Raw genomic sequence first — 22,129 nt, forward strand, 5'->3', positions numbered from 1 at the left:
GTGCTCGGTCGTGGCCCCTCCCGCCCAGACCGAGAAAATATGGGGGCGCCCGTTATAGGCGAACACATATTATATCTAATTTTATCTAATTTAAACTAACCTAATACGTCTGTTAAATTAATAAATAAATTAATAATATTATAAATAATTATATTTGTTTAATGTATGTTGATATTAATACAAAATACTTTTCTTTAATCATTAGGAAAAAATAACTATATAAAGATATTTATCCGCCATGTGTACAACCCTAGTCATATTTATTTAGGCCCTATTTGGAGAAGCTTATGGAGAGCCAAAAAGCACTTTTTGGCCGTCCAAAAGCACTTTTAGATAAAAAATGGTGTTTGGTAAAAATTTCGAAAAGCTATTTTAGCTTTTTCAAAAAATTAAAAATAATTTTTTGGCAAAAACTTCATTTTGGAGCTTTCTGAAAAAGCTGTTTTGAGCTTTATCGAAATATTGTTTTTTTTATCAAAATACCCCTATTTAAAAAATATTTTTTCCTCCCAAAACACTCCATCTCACCGCCTCTTCCTCTCCCACCCACCCTCCTCTCTCTCCCCCGCTGCCGCGCTCCATGCCTTTGCCCCCATGGTGGGGAAGTACCAAAGAAGAGGAAGAAGGGTCGGTCTCCCCCTTCCCGCGGCCGCCGCCGGCAACGATGCCCCCGTCACGAATGGGGAGGTGCCGAAAAAGAAGGAGGTCGGTCGCCATGGATGTCCTCGCCCCCACGGTGGGGAGGTGTCGAAGAAGAGGAAGAAGAAGGGGGCGCCCTATCGCTTCCTGCGGCCGCCGCCGGCCACGACCCGCCCCCCTCCCATGTCCACCACGGCTCGGCCCCTTTCCGGCGCCGTCGGCCTTGCGGAAGAAGAACACTTCGCAGGGGGCTAGTCGCGACCACCGAAATTGCCACCGGCTACGGCCCGGCCTCCTCCTAGGGCCGCCGCGGCCCGGCCCTCTTCCGGTGCCGCCGGCCACGCGGGAGGAGAAGAAAGGAGAAGGGAGGAGAGGAAGGAAGGAGAAGAAGAGAAAAAAAAAAGAAAAAGAAAAGAAAAAAAGAAGAAGAAAAGGACAGAAAAAGAAGAAAAGGAAAGAAAAAAAAGAGAAGAGAAGAAAAAAAAGAAAAAAAACGAATAAATAAATAAATAAATGCATAAATAAATATGTATATAAATGAATGAATGAATAAATAAATAAATAAGATAATAAATAAATATATTGCAATGAATAAAATAATAAATAAATAAATGCATAAATAAATATATATACAAATGAATGAATAAATAAATAAATAAATGAAAAGAAAAATGATGAGTGAGTGGCAAATAATCTGATCTTTATAATATTGATAAGTACTGTGAATTTGTCACCATTACAATTAGTTAAGTAAAGAGATAATTTCTTAAAGAGATAAATGATCATCAGAAGGGTAAAAAATTAATTTACACTAATAATTATAATATTTTATACATTTATTGTTGTATTATACTATAAAAATAATATTATATTATATTATATTATATCATAATACATTGATATGCTATGTTAAATAATTTAATATTATATTAAATTATTATTTTATAGTATACATTATTATAGTACTATATTATAATAATATTATATTACATTACAGTAATATTATACTATATCATATATTTTATATATTAATAAATGCTATATTTTAGTATCCTCTGTTGTATAATACTCTGCAATATCTTTTATGGTAATTTTGTCATACAAAAGTACTTTCTCAGTTTGTTTACCAAACACATGTTAAAATACCACAGCACTTTAGAAATATAGTTACCAAACAGCAAATAACTTTTTATAAAAACTCTACTTCAGAAAACTCTACTTTCAACAGCTCTACTTTCAAAAGCTCTACTACCAACAGCTCCCCCAAACAGGGCTTTAGCTGCGAATCTCATCACATGCACAAGATTCCAAGGCAACTAAAAGCAAAACCCATAAGTCCCTCTAAAATAAAGTAAAGACAGATATGGCTCCTAGATTGGTTGAGGGTGGATCGACGGATAAAATCCCTATTTACCTTGGTAGGTTCATTGATAGATGGGGTCTATATTTTCTATGAAATAGTTTGGTTCGCGGATGGAGGAGAAAAAAAAATCAACCAAAAAATAAAAAATATTTTATATTTAGTTGAAATTTTTTTTAAAAAATAAAAAACTAGTTTTTTTATAGAAATGAAATTTTCATATTTTATAAAAAAGAAAAAAATTCAATAGAAATACCAATCCAAGCGGCAAGGTTTCTATCAATCCACTGTTGACTCCCCCAACCTCATCTAGGACCGGACCGAACCATTTATACCCCTATAATGTTTGCAGTCTATTTCTGACGTCCAAGAGAGGAGTCCGATTTTTCATAGCCGTGCCAGGCCAAAAAGGGAAAATAGAGCCTCTTGAGATCTCGATTAAGGGTGCGAATTTATATTTGTGAATTCATTGGTAGGATCGAATTTTACCGGAGACATTAGAAGGATTTGGAAGTGAGTCTTCGTTAGCTGTATAGCTTATCACCTAAAAAAATAAAAGAAAGAACTAGGCGGTAGGAATGAGAAGACGGGACAGCCAGAGAACGTTCGCGGAAAGAGACCGCCGATGAGCGGTGGAGATTGGCAATATCATAAAGTCAGAAAACTTACTTCCATGAAAGCCAGCAACTCAAATTAATGAGAATGAAGAGAAAACAAACAGATACAAGTGCCCTTTTTCGGAAGAGAATGAATATGTACAACAAGGAGACTGATCTAGCCACCTTGTGGACGAATATATTTGCTTCACCTCCAGTTTGACTGGCCTAAACTAGCTATCCGAATATACTTACCATGATCCGTCCACAGCTTAAAACAAGTCTTTACAATTAGCTGAATTCGATTATCTATAGCTGCTATTGCTGGCAGAACAACACATGACAGTCAAAAGAAAATTAAAAGCCAGATTTGCAATGTGGAAGATTAGCCAACAGCACAGAGCTGCCAACATCAACTGGATCAAGTAGCCACGCTCAAAACAAGGAAATATGTGGAAGTTCAAAAAGATCTACAAGACATTTGTTTTCCCCTTTCTTTTTCTCCACTAGTTGGGGCAACTATTGACAAGTGATAAAGTAACAACCATGGTCGGCGGAATCGCCCCGAACCGCCCGATTCATGGCTTTCCCAGCTATACCGACAGTGAATCGGGACGGTTTCGGCAAAAAAAAAACGAGACATCGTTGCTACTAGAGGGGAAAAGGAGAAGGAAAAAAAGAAAGAGAAAAAGAGCGGGGGAGAGAGGGAGAGGGAGAGGAAGAAAGAAAGGCCAGCCGGCGGAGGCTGAGAAGCCTCTGCACAGAGAAGGCGGAGGCCGAGAAGACGTGGAGGCGGGCTCCACTCCGGTCCCCTGTGTCGAACGAAACAGGGGCCCGGAGCGGCCCTTTTTATTTTTGCGGATTTTAAGTTGAAGTCAGCATTGCCGATTGCACTTTTTTTTTTAAAATAAAAAAAAATAAAAGGAGCCCCCTTCGGGCTCCTGAAAAATAAGGGACCGGAGCGAAGCCCCGCCCTAGCATCTCTCCGGCCTCCGCCTCCTCCGCGCCCCGACCTTCACTAGTCGGCCGGGACCGGCTTCTCTCTTCCTTCCTCTCCCTCTCCCTCCCTCCTCCGCGCTCTTTCTCTTTTCTTCTCTCTCGTTCCCCCTCCCCCCGCCTCTACTATGTCGTAACTGGGTCGGCACGGCCCGGGGCCGTACCGACCCGTGCCGCTGGGCAACCGGCACAGGGCCCAGTACCGGTATATTAGACATTGGTAACAACAGTTCCTATAAGCAAAAGCTAAGCATGCTAAATAAAGATAGCCAACAAACTCATTAATTCAAAGAAAACTGAGTTTTCCCACATGTTTTTATTGAGATTTGACTAAATTCCTAACAAAGTGCACCTTACAATTGTAGACCATGCATTTCCATATTTCATTGATCAATTGAACTCCTTCAATCTCACCCCTCTCCGATGCCCCCCAGATGTGCAGGAAGCCATGGAACAGGAAGGAAGACATAACAACCTTTCCTATCAGCACTTTCCACTTAGAATTACCATATGATGACAGAAAAATAAAAGGGAAAACCATTTTCTTGCTATTATGCCACATCATTAGTATCAATTCACACTATTCATCTCCAAACAGCTAAATTCCACAACTCCATAATCTCGGTGACTTTGACATGACTTATCTTGATGAGAATCGTATACAAACAAACATATTGGCCTTTGTACCATATTCCATTATTAGTATTAGTTCACACTATTCAATTCCAAATGGCCAATAAGTCCATTGTGAGAGTTCTTGCCGCTAAACATCTTCAACCACACCAATCTCAAAAATATTGATTGGTACTACACTACATCAATAGCATTAATTCACGCTACTCAATTCCAAGTGGCAAACAAATTCATTGTGAGGGTTCTTGATGCTAAATATCTTCAATTCCACCAATCTCAATGATTCCAATATGACTGTTATCTCGATAAGAATTGTAAATGAACAAATACATGCAGACAAGGGTAACTTGATTAGCTTCCTAATCAGCTAAACATACATTGCACTTGAGCACCTTAATTCAGAACTCTGCATGTCCATGATCACTAAAATCGTTTGATGACAAAACGATAGCCAGTTTCGCCAGTCTGTTGTGTCCGCTGGTCCCAGGTTATAGAACAAACAAAAAAGATGTTTTCCAGAACACACACTTTAGCAAGCCTTCAGTTGTAATTCTAAATTTATAGGAACAGTCACTAAGAAGGAATGATGGTTAATTGCTTATAGCAGGAAGAATCCATCTTACATTATAAAAGAATCATAAGGGAAGTTAGAAATTCAGGTATGTACCGGGCTTGTAGCTGCAGTATAAATCTTTTCTTCAAATCATACAGCATCTTTTTGAAGTTCGTTTAAGCCTTGGGCCTACGGGACTCTTTCCCTACGGGATGCAGCTTATCTTGTTGAGGCGAGCCCGGTTGCTTCGTAAGTGAAATAGGGGTGAGTTTCGCTGATGAATTGGTGTTTTGAGTTGTCGTTTTGAGTGGTGGTATAAATGGGGCTCTGTAGGCCCCATTGCCTTGTTCATCATCCTGTGCTTGGTTCATGGGAACTGCAACTTTGACAATCAAAGGTTGGGATATCTCATTTGATCTAAGCAAGCCGCTTCACAGCGGCTTCTCTAAAAGCTAATCCTTTAGTTAGGGAGCTAGACCTATCCGGGTACTTCCATATACCAAGGATGTGTATCCAGTTCTTTTTTGTGAGCCTTATTCCTCTGGGCCAATCACAAGCAGAGGTACCAAAACTCAATTTGTATCCATTTTTCATGATATTATGCATGGATCAGATATATCATGGCCAATTCCTCATAAGATTCTTTCACAATGGACTCTGATAGGCAAGCGTCTCTTCAAAGCATCCCTTCTGCAAAGAATAAAATAAATGCAAATGATAATGGAGTAGAATATCATGAAGAGATTACAAATACAAAAAAGTATATACCTGCATAGATATTGTAGATGAGGACTTATTCATATATAAGGAAGGCTTCCCTTAGAACAAGCTCAAACCCATCTATTTCATAATGGAATCAGGAATTCCTTCAAATCTATCGACTTACAAACATAAAGAAATGCAATTTTTGGATATATTTCTTAACAAGCTCGGACAAGTGTTCCTCCCCTTCTTTTTCTTACAATCTTATTCCCCTTCTGTATAGTATATAGCGACAGAGTTAAACCGGAAGCCCTCATGGATTGCCTCCCAAGCAAAAGAAAGAGGCAGTTTGTTGCCCAACCCACCGCCCAAAATATCGACCATGTCCATCCATTGAGTCAAGAAAATTTGAGAAGATATGATCGGGGTTTGGGTTCTTCTATTTCCGAAATTAATCATACATGCAGAAAACAAAAACCTATACCCAAAAAATTTAAGAAAGAAAGAAAGAAAGAAAGAAAGAAAACCATTCAATAGATTCAAAATTTCTTGTTGTAACCAGCAGATCATACCATACCCAAAAAATTGCACCAAGAAAACACCACGATATCAAGATTCAAGAGCACATCGGTCGAACTAATGACCCATTTCTCCCGGGCATTCTTGCCGATATATTATTCTCAATATCTGAAGCCCGTGATACCGAGGTCACAAATCAAGCACTTTACTGTTGCGCAGGGCTCACCATCCTCCGATTCATCTTAAAAACCTAAAAATCAAGAAGCGAGAAGGGGATTCGAGATCAACTCACATCTTGTCGACGACCCATTGCCGCAAATTGTGGTGCAGCTGGCTCCGTCAGTTGCCGGCCGCGGAGATTGGAACGCCTCTGGCAAAGGCACAAGGAAAATAAACCGCAGGAGATCTCGGCCGCGGCGGCGGCGGCGGCGGAGGAGAGGGAGAGGAGAGGACACAACTAACCGGCGGCTAATATCGGCGGAACACCAAACCGAAGGCAGACTACCCTCTCCCCGGGTTCTAACGAAGCGGTCGATGCTGACGCCTTCATATATGTTAACGCCTATCATTCTCCATGGGTTCTAACATGATTTAGTTTTCTCCCTATTTATATGATAATTACTAATGACGAGAATTCTCGTATTTCTTGATATTCTAGGTGAGAATGCAATAAAGTATATAAATTTTTGCTACATATATTAATAATTTTTTAAAAAAGTTAAAAAAAAATATTACTAGATGAGTAATTAAAAGTGTAAAATATATAAAATTTTCTTCAAAATTTTAATCATGTATACATATTTGAAATTTTTTAAAATAATTTATTATTTATTAGCCATATTTGAAAGAACCATAATTTTTTTAGATTTTTTTTTGCACGAATACTCTCCTAAAAATTTAAATTTGTGTGAATACCCTCTTAAAATTTATAGTTATTTATGTACCATCATAAATTACTGTTTTTGCACAATTCAATACCCCTAATATAACGATTTTTCTAACATCATTAATAAAAACAATATTTTCTAATTATAAATAAAATAAAATTGTAATTTTTTAATAACATTAAATATATATATATATATATATATATATATATATATGCTAATACCAATTTTAAAAAAATAAACGCCACCGCAAGCTTTATTTATTAAATTTTCGGTCTTAATTTTTATTCGAGATCGTTCTCAAAAATTTTTATTCTGCAGAGGACCGACATCTGGGCCGTCCATCTGTCGTATCGATGACATGGCAAGATCCTATGGATCATTAGACTGGACTTTCTCATCCCGGCTTTTGAGCTCCCTGGTACAACACACCGGCGAACCCCATCCCATTTCCTCACCGCCCCGAGCCAAAGAAGAGGTAGAAGAAAAAGAAAAAGAGAGGAGAAAAGAAAGCGGCCGGCGTACGGAGGAAGGCGGCGACGATGAGCGGCCACGACTCCAAGTACTTCTCCACTACCAAGAAGGGAGAGATCCCCGAGCTGAAGGAGGAGCTCAATTCCCAGTACAAGGTCGATATGGTTCCCCTCCCTCTTCTTCTTCTTCGTCCCCTTTCTTCCCTCCCTTCTCTCGCCCCCCCCCCCCCCCCCCCCCCCCCCCGCGGTTGAATTGAATTAGGGTTTCTACCGTCCCGTTCCCTTATGCAACATAGATGCCTTCAGATCCATTCTTCTCTGATTGGAGTCTTTCTGGTTCTTGTCTGGCTATCGCGATCGGCGAACTTGGGCGGTGAACTCGTAGTCTTCTTTCCTATTTTCATCTAATTGGGTTTCACTCCGGGTAAATTCGATCTTAACAAACCGTGTGATATTATGATGGCATGTAGAATAAGCTTAACAAAGATTTCACCACGGGTAATTAGGAGGACTATTCTTTTCTGTTATTCTCCAAGATGATGCAGAAAATGTCAATAACACGACGTCTTCTTCAGTGTCCGAAAAAGGAAAGCTTTTTTTGTGGCGAACAGTTAGTGTTCTTGGTTGAATTCTCCGATGTGCTTCATGTTTTTTCCCCTCTAAGATGGTTGCAGAAGGCTGGAAAAAAGTGGAAAAAGAAGTTTGAAGGAAGAATGTTGTGTCTAAGTTGTATGATATCCGTATAGGATTTAAAGAATTTCTTTTTAATTTGAACAGCTGCCCAAAAGAAAAACCGCCTGAAGTCATTTAGTATTTTTCTATTGCGTGTCCTTTCCCGCCTCCGTCCTTCCCTTCCCTTTCCTCGCTGTTCAGTTTCCTGAGCTCGTTGCTGCCGTCTCCGCAGGCGCCATGCGAGTGTCGGTCTCCTTCCCATCTATATTGACCGGGAAGAGGGGGGATGGCAAAGGGGGCAAAGAAAGGATTGTTCAGTTATTGTCGTTAGATTTTTTGCATGGTATTGAATAGTATTTTAGGTTTCCCGAGGTGTTTGACTTATTAGAAAAGAGAAGGCTAACTCTTAATATAGAATTGGCTCCCAGCAAACTAATGTGCTCAGATGCGGTTGATCCATGTGCTATTTTGAGCTGGTATGCTTGTAGAATAAACCATCCCTATGCCCCTTTGTCATTCCCTTGTCTTCTATACTTGTTTATGGCTTTTAAGATTTGACATTGGCAGCATGTGAAAAGCCCATGGCGATGGAACTTCTCATATAGAACGTAGACAAAGCTGTAACTAAGCCCCTACCAGGACTTGTTGGATGCTATGCCATACATTAAACAACCTCCCCAATCTGTTCTTTGCATTATTTATCTGTGAGGTTCCCTTGTTGGATATATACTATCAGCACTATTGAACAAGCATTTATATGACAATCATGCTAACACTTGATTGTTGATTGGATAATTTTACATGGTGAAAAACAAGTAAGGAAATATTGCACCGTGCAATCTACAGAAACAGGATATGGCTATATGCTTTGTGACCTTAAGTTTTGTTAGGCTTGCTTCAGTTCAGTCCTTTTTTTTTTCATTATGTGATTTTAGTTTGATTAAGGGATGAAAATGTTTGGGTGGTTGATCATTAGAAGCTGACATTATCTAATCTCCTTTACAGGACAAAAGAAAAGATGCAGTGAAGAAAGTGATTGCTGCAATGACTGTTGGAAAAGATGTATCATCATTGTTTACAGATGTTGTCAACTGCATGCAAACAGAGAACTTGGAGCTGAAGAAACTCGTTTATTTATATCTTATAAACTATGCTAAAAGCCAACCTGATCTAGCCATACTTGCTGTGAATACTTTTGTGAAGGTAAAATATATTCTACTTGCTATGGATATAGTCACGAAGTGTTATATGCAGCAGGATATTTTAGTGGCTATGCATCACCAGTTTTTGAATGTTCGACACTGGATGTCTTTTCGATATATAATTAACTTTGAATGGTCTGACAGTGTAATTAGAAAAATACTGTGTTTGAGCATCTGTTTGAATGTTCAGAGCAATGCATTCAACATATAGCTTTGTAACTGTAGTTCCATCCTTGATGTACAAGAAGAGGAGATAATTAGTGGAATTTGGAGATACGGAAAGTTACTAAATACGAAGAATTACTCAAAAATAAAAAAAGATATGAATGTCATAAGAGGCAAATATACACAATAAATTGTGATAGTAATGCATTTGATGCATTACGTAATTCATGTTTGTAATTGAATGTCTATCTGATGAGAGGAAAGTAGTTGAGTGTTTATCAATCCATTGAGCACTGCAAACAGTTATTATGCCACTATACAAATTATCAACAAGTTTTTTTAAATAATGTCATCATTGACAAAGCTATGCCGCCATCTAATGGTATGGTTTTTCATTTGTTAACTTGATGGTGAAAACTCTTTTCTCGAGCAATGGCCTACTTTTTGTCTCCCTCTACTGTGATACCTAACACACCTTTTGACAACTATCTAGGTCTGACAAGTGGAAGATATGATGTGAGAAATGTTGGAATGCTTCACATTCTAGCTATAACTATGTTGAGATAGTGGCTCATTTGGCAGAATTTTGTTCATGGTTGCTTGATGCTGTAAATATCCTGTGAACAGATAGCCTAGTCATCACTAGCCAACTGTTTGGTCAATGCAAACCCTCTAGATTATTTTTGTTAGTGCCAGTCCTTGCTAAGTGGTGATCTTTTGCGATGCTGTAACCCTGGATAAAACAGATCAGCAATTGGTGCTTCAAGCCCTCAATTTTGCTTTTCAAGGTTGCACTTGATATATGCTCGTTATAATTGGACGTGATGGGAACTTCTTGGAAATGTGGATAATGATTCTTTGCAACAAAGTTTCCAACCTTTCTTAAATTTAATTGCAATTATATCTGAGATGCTAAATCGTCTCTGCAGGATTCACAAGATCCCAATCCGCTGATTCGTGCTTTGGCTGTGAGGACAATGGGATGCATTCGTGTTGACAAAATTACAGAATATCTATGCGATCCTCTTCAGAGATGCCTCAAGGTCCCTTTGTGATCCTTCACATATATAATTACCTGTGTCATTCTTTGTTCAGCATCACTTTTTTTTATTATGAGTTATAATTTAATTTAATTTATACAGGATGATGATCCTTATGTTCGAAAGACTGCAGCCATTTGTGTAGCTAAGCTTTATGATATAAATGCTGAGTTAGTGGAAGACAGGGGATTCCTTGAGAATCTCAAGGACTTGATATCTGATAATAATCCGATGGTGGTAGCAAATGCAGTTGCAGCGCTTGCAGAGATCCAAGACTGTAGTAGCAGACCAATCTTTGAGATCACCAGTCATACTCTTTCGAAACTCCTGACTGCATTGAATGAATGTATTGAGTAAGTTTATGCATAGAAAAGCTGGTTTCATGTATTGTCACTGTCTTGCTGAAAGTAGTTTACGGAAGCATTTGTCTGCAATCCTGTGCTATTTATTCATGGGCTTATTTGATTGCAGATTTTCTGCAATTCTTATAATGATCACTAATGCATGAATGCTGTCCCTCCTGTGAATATGTTGATTACTCATTATTAACAGTTACTCCCATGTGAAAAAAAACCAGAATTGGAATAGCTGGTTAAATTTGCCTATATAATCAATATGTTGGCATGAATCCATGCCAGTTTATTTATCCATTTTATGGCATCAGTTCTATGGTATCCATGTAAATGTACCTTCATAATCAATATTTTATGCTTGTGTAACTATTGGGCTTGTGATGTGTACATGTTTAGTCAGGAGTAAGGTGCATTAGCTAGATGGCTGCAGTCCCGTCAGTCATGGTTTGTTTCCTGTACATTTGATAAATGCATTCCCATTTTACGTTTTGTGCCTTTTTTTAGGTATCCAATTAGGCATATATCATACATGCTTGCAAAAGTGTGCATTTTATTTAAGAATATACCAAAATGCGACACATGATCTAATGTGCAAGTGTCCTGCGGTCACTTGGGTAGAGAGAGGTACTCACATGTGCTAGAACTGCACGGTACCTTTGGATATAGCTGATAATTGCACATAGAAGGATCTTCATGCAAAGTCAATATGGTAGATAGTCAGCAGCAGTTGTAGTCTTGCAGATATGTGTGTTTCAATAAATTTAACATATTTTGGAGTGATAAGTTTTATGAACTTTTGTAATTCACAAACTTGTAAGTTTTGCTACATGCTTAAACCTAGCTATTTGTGTTGGTCCATGATGATCTGATGCTGTCAGATTCTCTGACATCTGGTTTTCCTGCTAAGTTAATGAAGAATTAAAACCTTCATGTGGCAATGGGAGTATCACAGGTAAACATGTACAAAAAGCAAAAATGGTAAAGACATTGTAATATTTGTAATAATAGACTGAAAAGGGCTTTCCAGTGCATGAGGCTCCCATTACTGTGGGTCTGAGGGAGGTTGGATGTACGCAACCTTGCCCTCACATGCAGAGAGGTTAATTCCGTATTTTGAACCTGTGAAACCCATGCCACAATAGAGGAATCTTATTATTGCACATAGGTTTGCCTTCTCATTCATAATAAGATGCTACATTATTAAAACGGGAAAAGAGGAAAGATGCAAACAATTTTTTTTTTGTCTAAAGTTGAGTTTTCCAGACAATTAGTATCAACAGGTAACCTCATTGGGGAATTCGTTTGATGTTTGAAACTTGTTGATTATAAATTGTTCGATGTGCCTTATTTCTTAATTATGTTGCATGAATCTATGTTCAAAAATTGCGAATAAATGATTACATATGTGAAATATCATGACTACTTAAAAACTTGAAATACAAATTTTCCATCAGAATATAGTAAAAACTAAGAAGTCATGATTTTAACCAGAACAGAAAACTTAAAAGCACACATTTACATATAACTAGTCAGTTTCCTAAAAATAATTCTTAAATGTTTAACTCATGGTCTGATAGTTTTAATACACATGGTATTTAAAATTTCAAATCATTTTTTACAGGAACATCCATTTGAATAAGGTGTTTTCCCCTTTTTTGGGGGTACAGAATGAGGTGCTTCCCCATTGATTCCTACTATGATGTACATTTTTTGTGTTGGCTTGAGTTTTTTTCCCCTTCACCTTCTCAAAATCTATGTAATAATATTGTGAATTGTTTTTGGAAAACACCAACCATGTATAGCATTAAACCCTCTACCTTTTTCTGCTGTGAAGGTGTGTTTCTGTTCTATAGCTGCTGAAAACTAAATTATGAGGAGGATCTAATTGTTCTGCAGATGGGGTCAGGTTTTCATTTTGGATGCCATATCAAGGTACAAAGCATCTGATGCCCGTGAAGCTGAGAACATAGTGGAAAGAGTTACGCCACGTCTCCAGCATGCAAACTGTGCAGTTGTGCTTTCTGCTGTCAAAGTATGTATACTTTTCCATTTTTTCTTAGAGAATCTGTTTGTACTTTTAGTGGGAAATGTGAATAACTGATTGGTACATAAAAAACAGTTATGGCATATTTTTGGTATAGCATCATGATGAATCTTAAATGTAACAATTTTAGTTTTAATCGATTGAAGCTTAACTGGCGTGCATTTTGAATAGCATTTTGTATTGTTCTCTTTGAAAAATCATTCATATGGTTGCATTTAAATGCTTGAATAAAATGGTTATGAGAATTCACCTACAGTATATGAACATGGTGGGCTAATTTGCAACTAATGATATGTTTAATAGGATGTTATGGTAGAGTAGACAACAATTTTCAAGTTTTTGTCTATACTTGGATTCACCTAGGAGATTATAGTTTGTTGCCCAAGATAACAATCCAAGAGGAGGGATAAATTGGGTTTTCTAAATTTTTAGGAGCTTACTTAAGATAATAGATTTATGAATAATTTAGCTTATGCAAATTATATAGGTGCAGTGGAATTAAAAAGAACACAATGCAAATACACAAGAAGTATCGTGGTTCGGTGCTCTCCTAAGCATCTACGTCCACTCCCCAAGCGTTCCCTTAGGAATTCACTATAATCCCGTGGATTACAGTTGGATTGTTTTACCGGGCTCACAATCCAACCTTACAATTGGTTTTACGGGATCACCAATAACCTAACCGTTAGTTTTACGGACTCACCAACAACCTACACCGTTGGTCTTGCGGGCTCACCAACAAATCTTACAAGAAATGAAAGAGAGAGTTTAAAGCTCCTAAATGAGCAAGTAATACAATAATGCACTTAAAGAAGAGTTAAGAAAGTATTTATCGCTTTGTAGATTGCTCTTCTCTTCTTTGCCAATGTTGCTTCACTCCTCAAGGGGTTGGTAGAGCTCTTGAATACACTTGAAGACTGCTCAACTACCTTTTTTCAGAATTTGAATGAAGCACAATTGATGAAGACACTTGGACTTTCTTTTCTCTTGAATGCACTCTTGATTTTTGCAAAAGATTCTTTTTCCTGATGAATAGTGCATCTTAAATACTTCCCCAACCTCTAATAGTCATTCCGTTGCTGTTGGAATGGAGAAACTAGCCGTTTTTAGCCGTTGGAGACTCAAAATGTACTTCTGCAGAACTAGCCGTTATGCTGTCAGTCGTGCTAGGGTCGACCCAAGCAAATCTGGGGTCGACCCAAGTTACTGTTTCACAGACTGGCATCGACTCATGTTTTTCTGAGGTCGGCTCCAGCTACAGTAGGGTCGACTCAAGCTTGGCTGGGGTCGGCCCTCTCAGGGTTTTCAGAGACTTGTTTTTCTGTCATTCGGGGTTGGGGTCGACTCAACTTTTCTTAGGGTCGACTGGAGCTATAGTAGGGTCGACTCAAACTTTTCTGGGGTCGACCTTCTAAGGGATTTCAGAGACTTGATTTTCTGACTCTTCAGGCTGGGGTCGACTCATGCTTTCTTGGGGTCGATCCAAGCTTCAGTGGGGTCAACCCTCTCAGGAATTCCAGAGAGTTGCTTTTCTAGCTCTTTCAGGTGGGGTCGGCTCATCCTGTCTTGGGGTCGACTCAACCTGGGGTCGACTTATGATTTCTTGGGGTCGACCCAAGCTCTATGCCATTTGTGCCATTTTGTGCCAGAGTGTACCAAAACATGCCAGGGTCGACTCCATTACTTCTAGGGTCAACTCCAACTCTGTACCAAGTGTTCTAAGGGTGCGCCACATCGTGCCAAGTCGTGCCAAATGTATCAGGGTCGACTCCAAACTACTTGGGGTCGACTCTAACTCTGTTTTTCTGCACTTGAAGGTTACTTTAGCATATTGAAGTAATAAAAAGATATTCCAACTAAATTGATGAAGTATAGCACATTCAAATTTCATTTCTTTTTACTAACAAAAATACGAAAATACCCCTTATGAAGAAAACTTCACTCTTAGTTTGGTCAAACTGAAAATTAGATTTTCTCTCAAGTTCTTCTAGTAGAGTTATCCTTGGATGAGTTCTTGAAGGTCATATTAAATATTGTAGATGAGTGTATCATGAATGTATCAAGATTGTAGGATGTATCGAGAGTGTATCACTTCTCTTTTTCTTGAGTGTCTATTTACTTGATTGACTTTATTAATTGCATTGGTACTTCGATATGGCCTTCATGGTTTTGTAAACATCAAAATAACATTATGATTCTCATTATTGCTGCCCTTATATTAATCTACAACTTGCAAAATCACTAATAATTTCATCATTAAATCATTAGGGTTTTGGGGGTTGACAGAGGGATAATGGGACTCTATTTAGGTGGAGAGCCTGCAGAGGGATATTACAAGAGCAAGTGCATTGTTGAAAGCTCATATTTTTCCACTTATTAAATTTCATGGAGTTGTATCTTGCACATGCTCATGAGGTCACCTAGGTTTTGGAGTGATAAGGTGGGAAAGGGTCTATTATTAGATTATCCTTGATGATCACATAAATTGGGGACTTATCCATTTTTTATTTTTTTCTTGCCTATGGATTAACGTCATTGTTTCGAGGCAATGTTTCAGTGGAAGGAAGTATACATTACAGTAAGAGTTGATATGAAGAGGTGTAGATGACTTCTAAGTGGAGATGATGGAAACCTGATTTGCAGAGTTATCCGTTGTAAGTCAATTTTGTCTAAGAGGGTTTGGAGATGGCAGGTACTCAGAAAGAGAAGATTGACAAGCCATTTATTATATTAGACAAATGTGTGGGTGACTGTCATGAATATATATATATTTCTTGTGCGGTACAACAGGCAAATATGGGAATGATGAAGCTCATTTAATCTTTGATACGAGAAAATTGAATTTTCTTGAAAATAATTTATAGAGGTTGGGAAGAGAAGAAAACATTCATTGGTATGGATCGTTTTAAAAGATTGCATTGTTGTAGCAGATAGGCAAGGTCTTAACTTTCCCAAAGAATGAGAACTTTAATAGATAATTGTAAATCCATAAATCCATAAAATTTCTTTTTTGGTCCTTTTTGAAGTGAACTAGAAGAGAATGTTGGAAATGCAACATCTCACTTAATTATATAAAGGTAGAATATGGAACATCTGTTGGTTTATCTCAAGTGAAGGTTATGCTTTTTTACATGCCATTTGCATAATTTATGATGTCATGAACTTGATTTCTGCAGATGATCCTTCAGCAGATGGAACTTATTACCAGTACTGATGTGGTCCGAAATCTTTGCAAGAAAATGGCACCTCCTCTAGTAACACTTCTTTCTGCAGAACCTGAAATACAGTACGTGGCATTACGAAACATCAATCTTATTGTACAGAAACGGCCTACAATACTTGCACATGAAATTAAGGTGAAATTAGATGAATGTTCTATTGAATTCTCAATTAATTCTTCATCTAAATTATTGATACAGTATTTCATTGTTTTGAATAAATTGTTTATAGGTTTTCTTCTGCAAGTACAATGATCCAATTTATGTTAAGATGGAGAAATTGGAGATTATGATAAAGCTTGCCTCTGACCGGAACATAGACCAGGTACTAATAAAACACTTATGTGATATCCAATGAAAAAGTTTAATTAATTACATGCTTTTTTAATCATATTATGCACAAGTTTTGTCTCTTATGGTAAGAGGAATGTTGTAGATGAAACTACTATCTATATAAATTGCACCCATCTTTCGCAACTATTTGATGCCAAATTTATGGATCCTTATTCACAAAGTATTCCTATTTAGGTCCACCTTTTGCATTAGCTTCTCCTTATCACAACCTCTATCCATGTTACTTGTGTCTTCTCCTTTTTTTACGACTTTCAACACAAAATAAAATACCCTCCTTACCGGGGCCTTCTAAGATCCTCGTTGTATATGCCATATCATCTTAATCGATTTTCCATCACTTTATCCTTAATTGTAGCTCCTACAGCTCCTCTACTTGATCTATCCTTTCTAGTTTTTACCACACATCCAACTTAAAATTCTCATATCTACCATACTTCAAATTCTCGTATCTATTACACTTCACTTATTTTTTTGTAGATTCGTTATTGCCCGACACTCCAAGCCATAACATATTGTAGGCTTTATTGTTCTGTAAAATTTTTCTTAAATCTTTACGGCATGTGCTTATCATGTAATATTCTAGATGCCCCTCTCCACTTCATCTAACTCAAGTTCTATTACAATCTATTTCCTCTATATATCCTATTTCTGCTCCTAGTTTTAATCTAAGGTCTTGATTGAAGACATGCCTCTTGTAGTTGTGCCAGGTTTTTAACATTTAGTTAAAAGGTTTCTAACATTTTGTTAGAAAAATTTTTATGTGTCCTCCAATGGGCCTTTACTGAAACATGTTCCTTACAAACATGTAAGATCCTGAAAGGAACCTTTAGTTGATGACTGTTGACATATGACATAACTATATTTTGATCAAGTGTGTTATCAACACTACAAGTTTAACTAGCTTTTCATTCTTTTTTCTTTTTTTTTTCTTTTTTTTTTTTATATTCGTTTTTGAGGCTTCTGTATCTGTAGTAATATTTGTCCACTAAAGGCTTGGAAATTTTTGAACTACCTTTTTTTACATAAATTAATGATTTTCTTTTCAGGTTCTGTTGGAGTTCAAAGAGTATGCTACAGAAGTAGATGTAGATTTTGTTAGGAAAGCTGTACGTGCGATTGGCCGCTGTGCCATAAAGTTAGAGAGAGCTGCTGAGCGGTGCATCAGCGTGTTGCTTGAGCTCATAAAGATAAAAGTAAATTATGTTGTGCAGGAGGCTATCATTGTCATCAAGGACATTTTCAGGCGTTATCCAAACACGTGAGTGTGGGTTATTTAATGCTTGTTGTGGTTGCCCTGCTTTCTTTTTTAACACCGGATTGCATCGACTGATTTATAACTCCAGATCTTATTATGCATTGTAATTTCTATTTGCAGCTATGAATCCATCATTGCAACTCTCTGCGAGAGTTTAGACACATTAGATGAGCCAGAAGCTAAGGTGAAGGCTCATCCTTGAAGATTAATTGGAAAACAGTTTATGTTCTCAAATAGTGTATTTAGTATTTTAATTTCTGCCTTGATTCTCTTGCTGCAGGCATCAATGATCTGGATAATTGGGGAATATGCAGAAAGAATTGACAATGCTGATGAGCTCCTTGAGAGCTTTCTAGAAAGCTTTCCAGAAGAGCCTGCGCTTGTGCAACTGCAGTTGCTTACTGCAACAGTCAAGTTGTTTCTTAAGAAGCCAACTGAAGGCCCACAGCAGATGATTCAGGTTTCCTGTATTTATTTCTTATGTTCACATGATTTGAACTTAATTGGCATTGCTATATTGCTAATAAAAATTATATGTTGAGCTTTGTATCAACAAGGCAATATCACTATTGTGCAAGAACATGCTTCTCATTGCACTTTCCTTTCATTCCAATTTCATTGGAGCTTTGCATGCATTTTCAGGACAGATTATACTTGTCACTTAGGATGAGAAGGGAATGCTCATCTTCTCATAGATTCCGCAGCTATGTGATCTTTCAATTCTCAGAAGGCATTCTTTTATAAATTAATCATTATTATTTCTCGTACAATCCTCTCTAAGAAGTCTAGAATTCTAGACGTCCTTTCCCCCCTGTTCTTCTGGACAATGTTACTGGCAATTGACATAGAATGTTTTTTTGGTAGCAAATGTACATTTTTTGCTTATCCATGGAAAACATTCATTAATTTCTATAGACCTTTGTGTGAAGGTTAATATGTAACTACAAAAAGCTGCTTTGTTTATTATTTAACACTCTAATTTGCATGCATTCATGTGCTGTAGGCTGTTCTTAATAATGCCACTGTGGAGACTGACAATCCTGATTTGCGTGATCGTGCCTACATATATTGGCGCCTTCTTTCTACTGATCCTGAGGTATGGTAAGCCCTTTGTATTGTTGTTGATTTTCAAAGTGCCATATTATTTGGTGAGTATGATTTTTTTCCTTTTTCTCAGGCTGCTAAAGATGTTGTTTTAGCTGAGAAGCCAGTAATCAGCGATGATTCAAACCAACTTGATCCTTCACTTCTTGATGAGCTCCTTGCGAACATTGCTACCCTATCTTCTGTCTATCATAAGCCTCCAGATGCATTTGTAACCCGTGCCAAAGCTGCACCTAGACCAGATGATGATGAGTATCCTGATGGGGCCGAAACAGGGTATTCTGAGTCACCTTCTCATGCAGTTGATGGTGCACCTGCCCCCTCTAGTACAACTACTGTTCCACATACCTCTACAAGCCATCCAGTGCCAGCACCAGCATCCTCACCTGCTGCTCCTATGCCTGATTTACTTGGCGATTTGATAGGTCTGGATAATGCCATTGTACCTGCTGACCAGCCAGCAACACCACCTTCAGGGTGAGGATGGTTAACTTACATGATTTCTGTTTCTGCATTTTCCTTTCAGCAATTCCATTGCATTCTACAATATTGATTAACCTCCTGCTTGTCAATGTAGTAATTGTTTTAATTGTTGTTGCAGGCCTCCTTTGCCTGTTTTACTACCCTCGTCAACTGGTCAAGGTCTACAAATAAGTGCACAACTTATGCGGCGTGATGGCCAAATATTTTATGGTTTATTGTTTGAGAACTACTCACAGGCTGTGCTAGATGGGTTCATGATACAATTTAACAAAAATACATTTGGTCTTGCAGCTGCTGGACCTCTACAGGTGATTATGTTGCCTAGAACCCTTATACTTAAGATATTGATTGGACAAAGCTTAAAATGTATTTGAGCATTCTTTTTTTTTTTTTGTTAGGTCCCTCCATTGCAACCTGGTGCATCGGCCAGGACCCTTCTACCTATGGTTCTCTTCCAGAATGTATCACCTGGGCCTCCAACCTCACTTCTGCAGGTTGCAGTGAAAAATAATGAGCAGCCAGTCTGGTATTTCAATGATAAAATCTCATTGCATGTGTTCTTTGTGGAAGATGGTAGAATGGAGCGTACAAATTTTCTGGAGGTGAGTGATTTTAGGATTGGTGACTGTTTTTCCTTCTTAACAATTTGGATCATGCCATCCAAAATTTCATCACTGATATGGATCTAATAATTTATTCAGTGGTTTAAGATGTCAATTTTCAATCTATGTTGGTTTTGGTTCAAGTTGATATGTTCCTACTGCAGCCAGCCAACTATATCACTGTGCCAATAACCTCTCTTAGATAATGCTAATATGTACACTAGGAAATGCTTGCTACTAATTGGAACCATTTCCGGGCGCTCACACCAACCAAATTAAGTGTTAGTTTTGACTGTCATAAGTGGTATTGCCTGGTGGTATGTATGAACATAACAAACTCTGTAAGAGCTTGTTGTAAGGGTAAGTTTCAAGATGAAGATCATCATAATTCAGAGACCATTTCCCAGGAAAAGGCTCCTTGTACTCATTTTTGTATCTATCACTTACCGTTTTCTTTGCCATTGTAATGCCACCCTTAAATTAAGCCTGTTGTTTTTATGGCACACTTAGTGGAAATTATGATATTGGATGTTTTATTGCTTCCAATATTCTTGCTAGTGTAGGCACAAGCAATTGGCATATGATAGGTGATAGCTGATTGTTTTGATAATAGATGGTTTTGATAATAAATGGGATTTGTATTAACCAGAGACAGGTAAATATCTCCAATCTCACTATTTTTTTTTATAAAACATGGATCACTGTAAGGTTGGGAATGGGATCGCAATGTTGATAAGGAGAGGGTAGTTGGGTTGCACTCTTATTTTACGTGGAAGCATTCCTCATGCTTGAAATCATGCAATAATGAGGACCCAAAGATCATGACCTTTTCACGCCAAATCTCTTGAATGAGCTTTAAGAGAACTGCTGGGCTATTCAATGCATTAGAAGTTCCCCTTCAGAAGTATTTCAGAGAACTAGTAAAGTTACCACCCAAGTACTTGTTGATGTACAGACTGTTTTTTTCTTTTTTTAATAGTAAAAAGATATTGTTTTATTTGAAATGCAACTTACATGCACATCTTCTACCGCACCTACTCTATAGAAATAAGTATTTGATTATTTAGTTGCAAAAGAAAATGCCACTGATCACATTTTTAATTCTGTTCGGGAATTGGGAATCCACATTATTGTACTTACAATTACCTTGCTCGCATGTAGACATGGAAATCACTTCCTGATTCAAATGAAGTCTCCAAGGACTTGACAAACTGTGTTGTCAACAGCATTGATGCTACCATCGAACATTTAGCTGCATCCAATGTGTTCTTTCTAGCAAAGCGCAGGAATGCAAACAAAGAGATATTGTATCTGTCAGCCAGGATTCCTCGAGGTATTCCATTCTTGATAGAGCTTACGGTTGTTGTCGGTGTTCCTGGTGTAAAATGTGCAGTGAAGACGCCAAGCCCGGAACTGGCACCACTGTTCTTTGAAGCCATGGAGACTCTTCTGAAGTGACGGAGATTTTTATTACTTGTGTAAAATTTATTGTTTATTTTTGATAATTAGTGAAAAGTTGGATTGCCCTAGTGTAAGCGTGTGGGTTGTCTGCTTTTAGGCAAGTCGGTTCTGACAAATCTGTAAACATACAAATTAGGCTACCGGCGACCTTCCCAGGACCTTGAATTTGCTTCAAGAATGTAGCTATTTTTATTGTTTTACGCATGCTATTGTTACGCAGACAGCTCGCCCCTCTGGAAGCAGCTGCCTATCCTTCGTTGGTGGTGGAAAATTTTTGGCAGTGGCATGAATCGTGTTAGGAGCCCAGCAGTTCAGTTCATATAAAATCTTCTTGCCCTCTGCGTCAACCATTCAGATGCTTTATATGCATCTCAAAGTGTATTTAAATCAACCACCGGTCAACGGGGATATGGAATGCATTACCGGTGAAAGCTGGCCGCGTCCATTCTTCTTAAGCCATTTTTTCTGTAAGTTCAGCTGGGCCTGTAAACAATTTGTGATTTTCTCAATGCAGAAGGGGGAAGGAAAATTTTTCTTTTTGGGTCCCAGAAAAACAAACAAAAAAAAAATTCTCCATTGGCCAGCTTGAAAAGCTTTTAATTGTTAACTGAAAGTTAATCGAGTTGCTCTTTTTTATTAAACTATTGGCAAGATGTTCATCTATAATTCCTACCTCCAGGTGGTTTATGTGGTATTGTAAATGAAAGTTATAATAGGCAAGTGAAGAGTTACATGTAGAAATGCATGTGTATTTCATTCCACAACTTCATGCAAGTTCCTTCCTAGGGCTGGGAATAGCTGATCGGATTATTTGGTTA

General features: G+C 37.9%; 1 protein-coding gene across 1 annotated transcript; it reads left to right on the forward strand.

Moving 5' to 3' along the window:
* Positions 1–7,269: 7,269 nt before the first annotated feature.
* Positions 7,270–21,511, forward strand: LOC103723567 (beta-adaptin-like protein C). The gene is made up of 15 exons (XM_008814521.6): positions 7,270–7,514; positions 9,036–9,233; positions 10,327–10,440; positions 10,540–10,790; positions 12,687–12,822; positions 16,011–16,190; positions 16,285–16,377; positions 17,453–17,664; positions 17,782–17,845; positions 17,942–18,121; positions 18,665–18,757; positions 18,839–19,242; positions 19,367–19,556; positions 19,647–19,850; positions 21,012–21,511. Exons 1-15 carry the CDS (start codon positions 7,428–7,430, stop codon positions 21,306–21,308), a joined length of 2,703 nt encoding a protein of 900 aa, XP_008812743.3. The 5' UTR covers positions 7,270–7,427; the 3' UTR covers positions 21,309–21,511.
* Positions 21,512–22,129: the final 618 nt, after the last annotated feature.

The sequence above is a fragment of the Phoenix dactylifera genome, chromosome 16, assembly GCF_051530095.1.
Source record: "Phoenix dactylifera cultivar Ajwa chromosome 16, Ajwa_hap1_PhDact_Kaust_v1.1, whole genome shotgun sequence".
Classification (NCBI taxonomy): Eukaryota; Viridiplantae; Streptophyta; class Magnoliopsida; order Arecales; family Arecaceae; genus Phoenix; species Phoenix dactylifera.

What these genes read in the sequence shown, in the direction of transcription:
- LOC103723567 (XM_008814521.6), top strand. Translation starts at nt 7,428, where the DNA reads ATGAGCGGCCACGACTCCAAGTACTTCTCCACTACCAAGAAGGGAGAG. An exon ending in CTGACCGGAACATAGACCAG is followed by an intron (nt 16,378 to 17,452) that starts GTACTAATAAAA and finishes TTTTCTTTTCAG; the next exon opens with GTTCTGTTGGAGTTCAAAGA. An exon ending in GCCCACAGCAGATGATTCAG is followed by an intron (nt 18,122 to 18,664) that starts GTTTCCTGTATT and finishes CATGTGCTGTAG; the next exon opens with GCTGTTCTTAATAATGCCAC.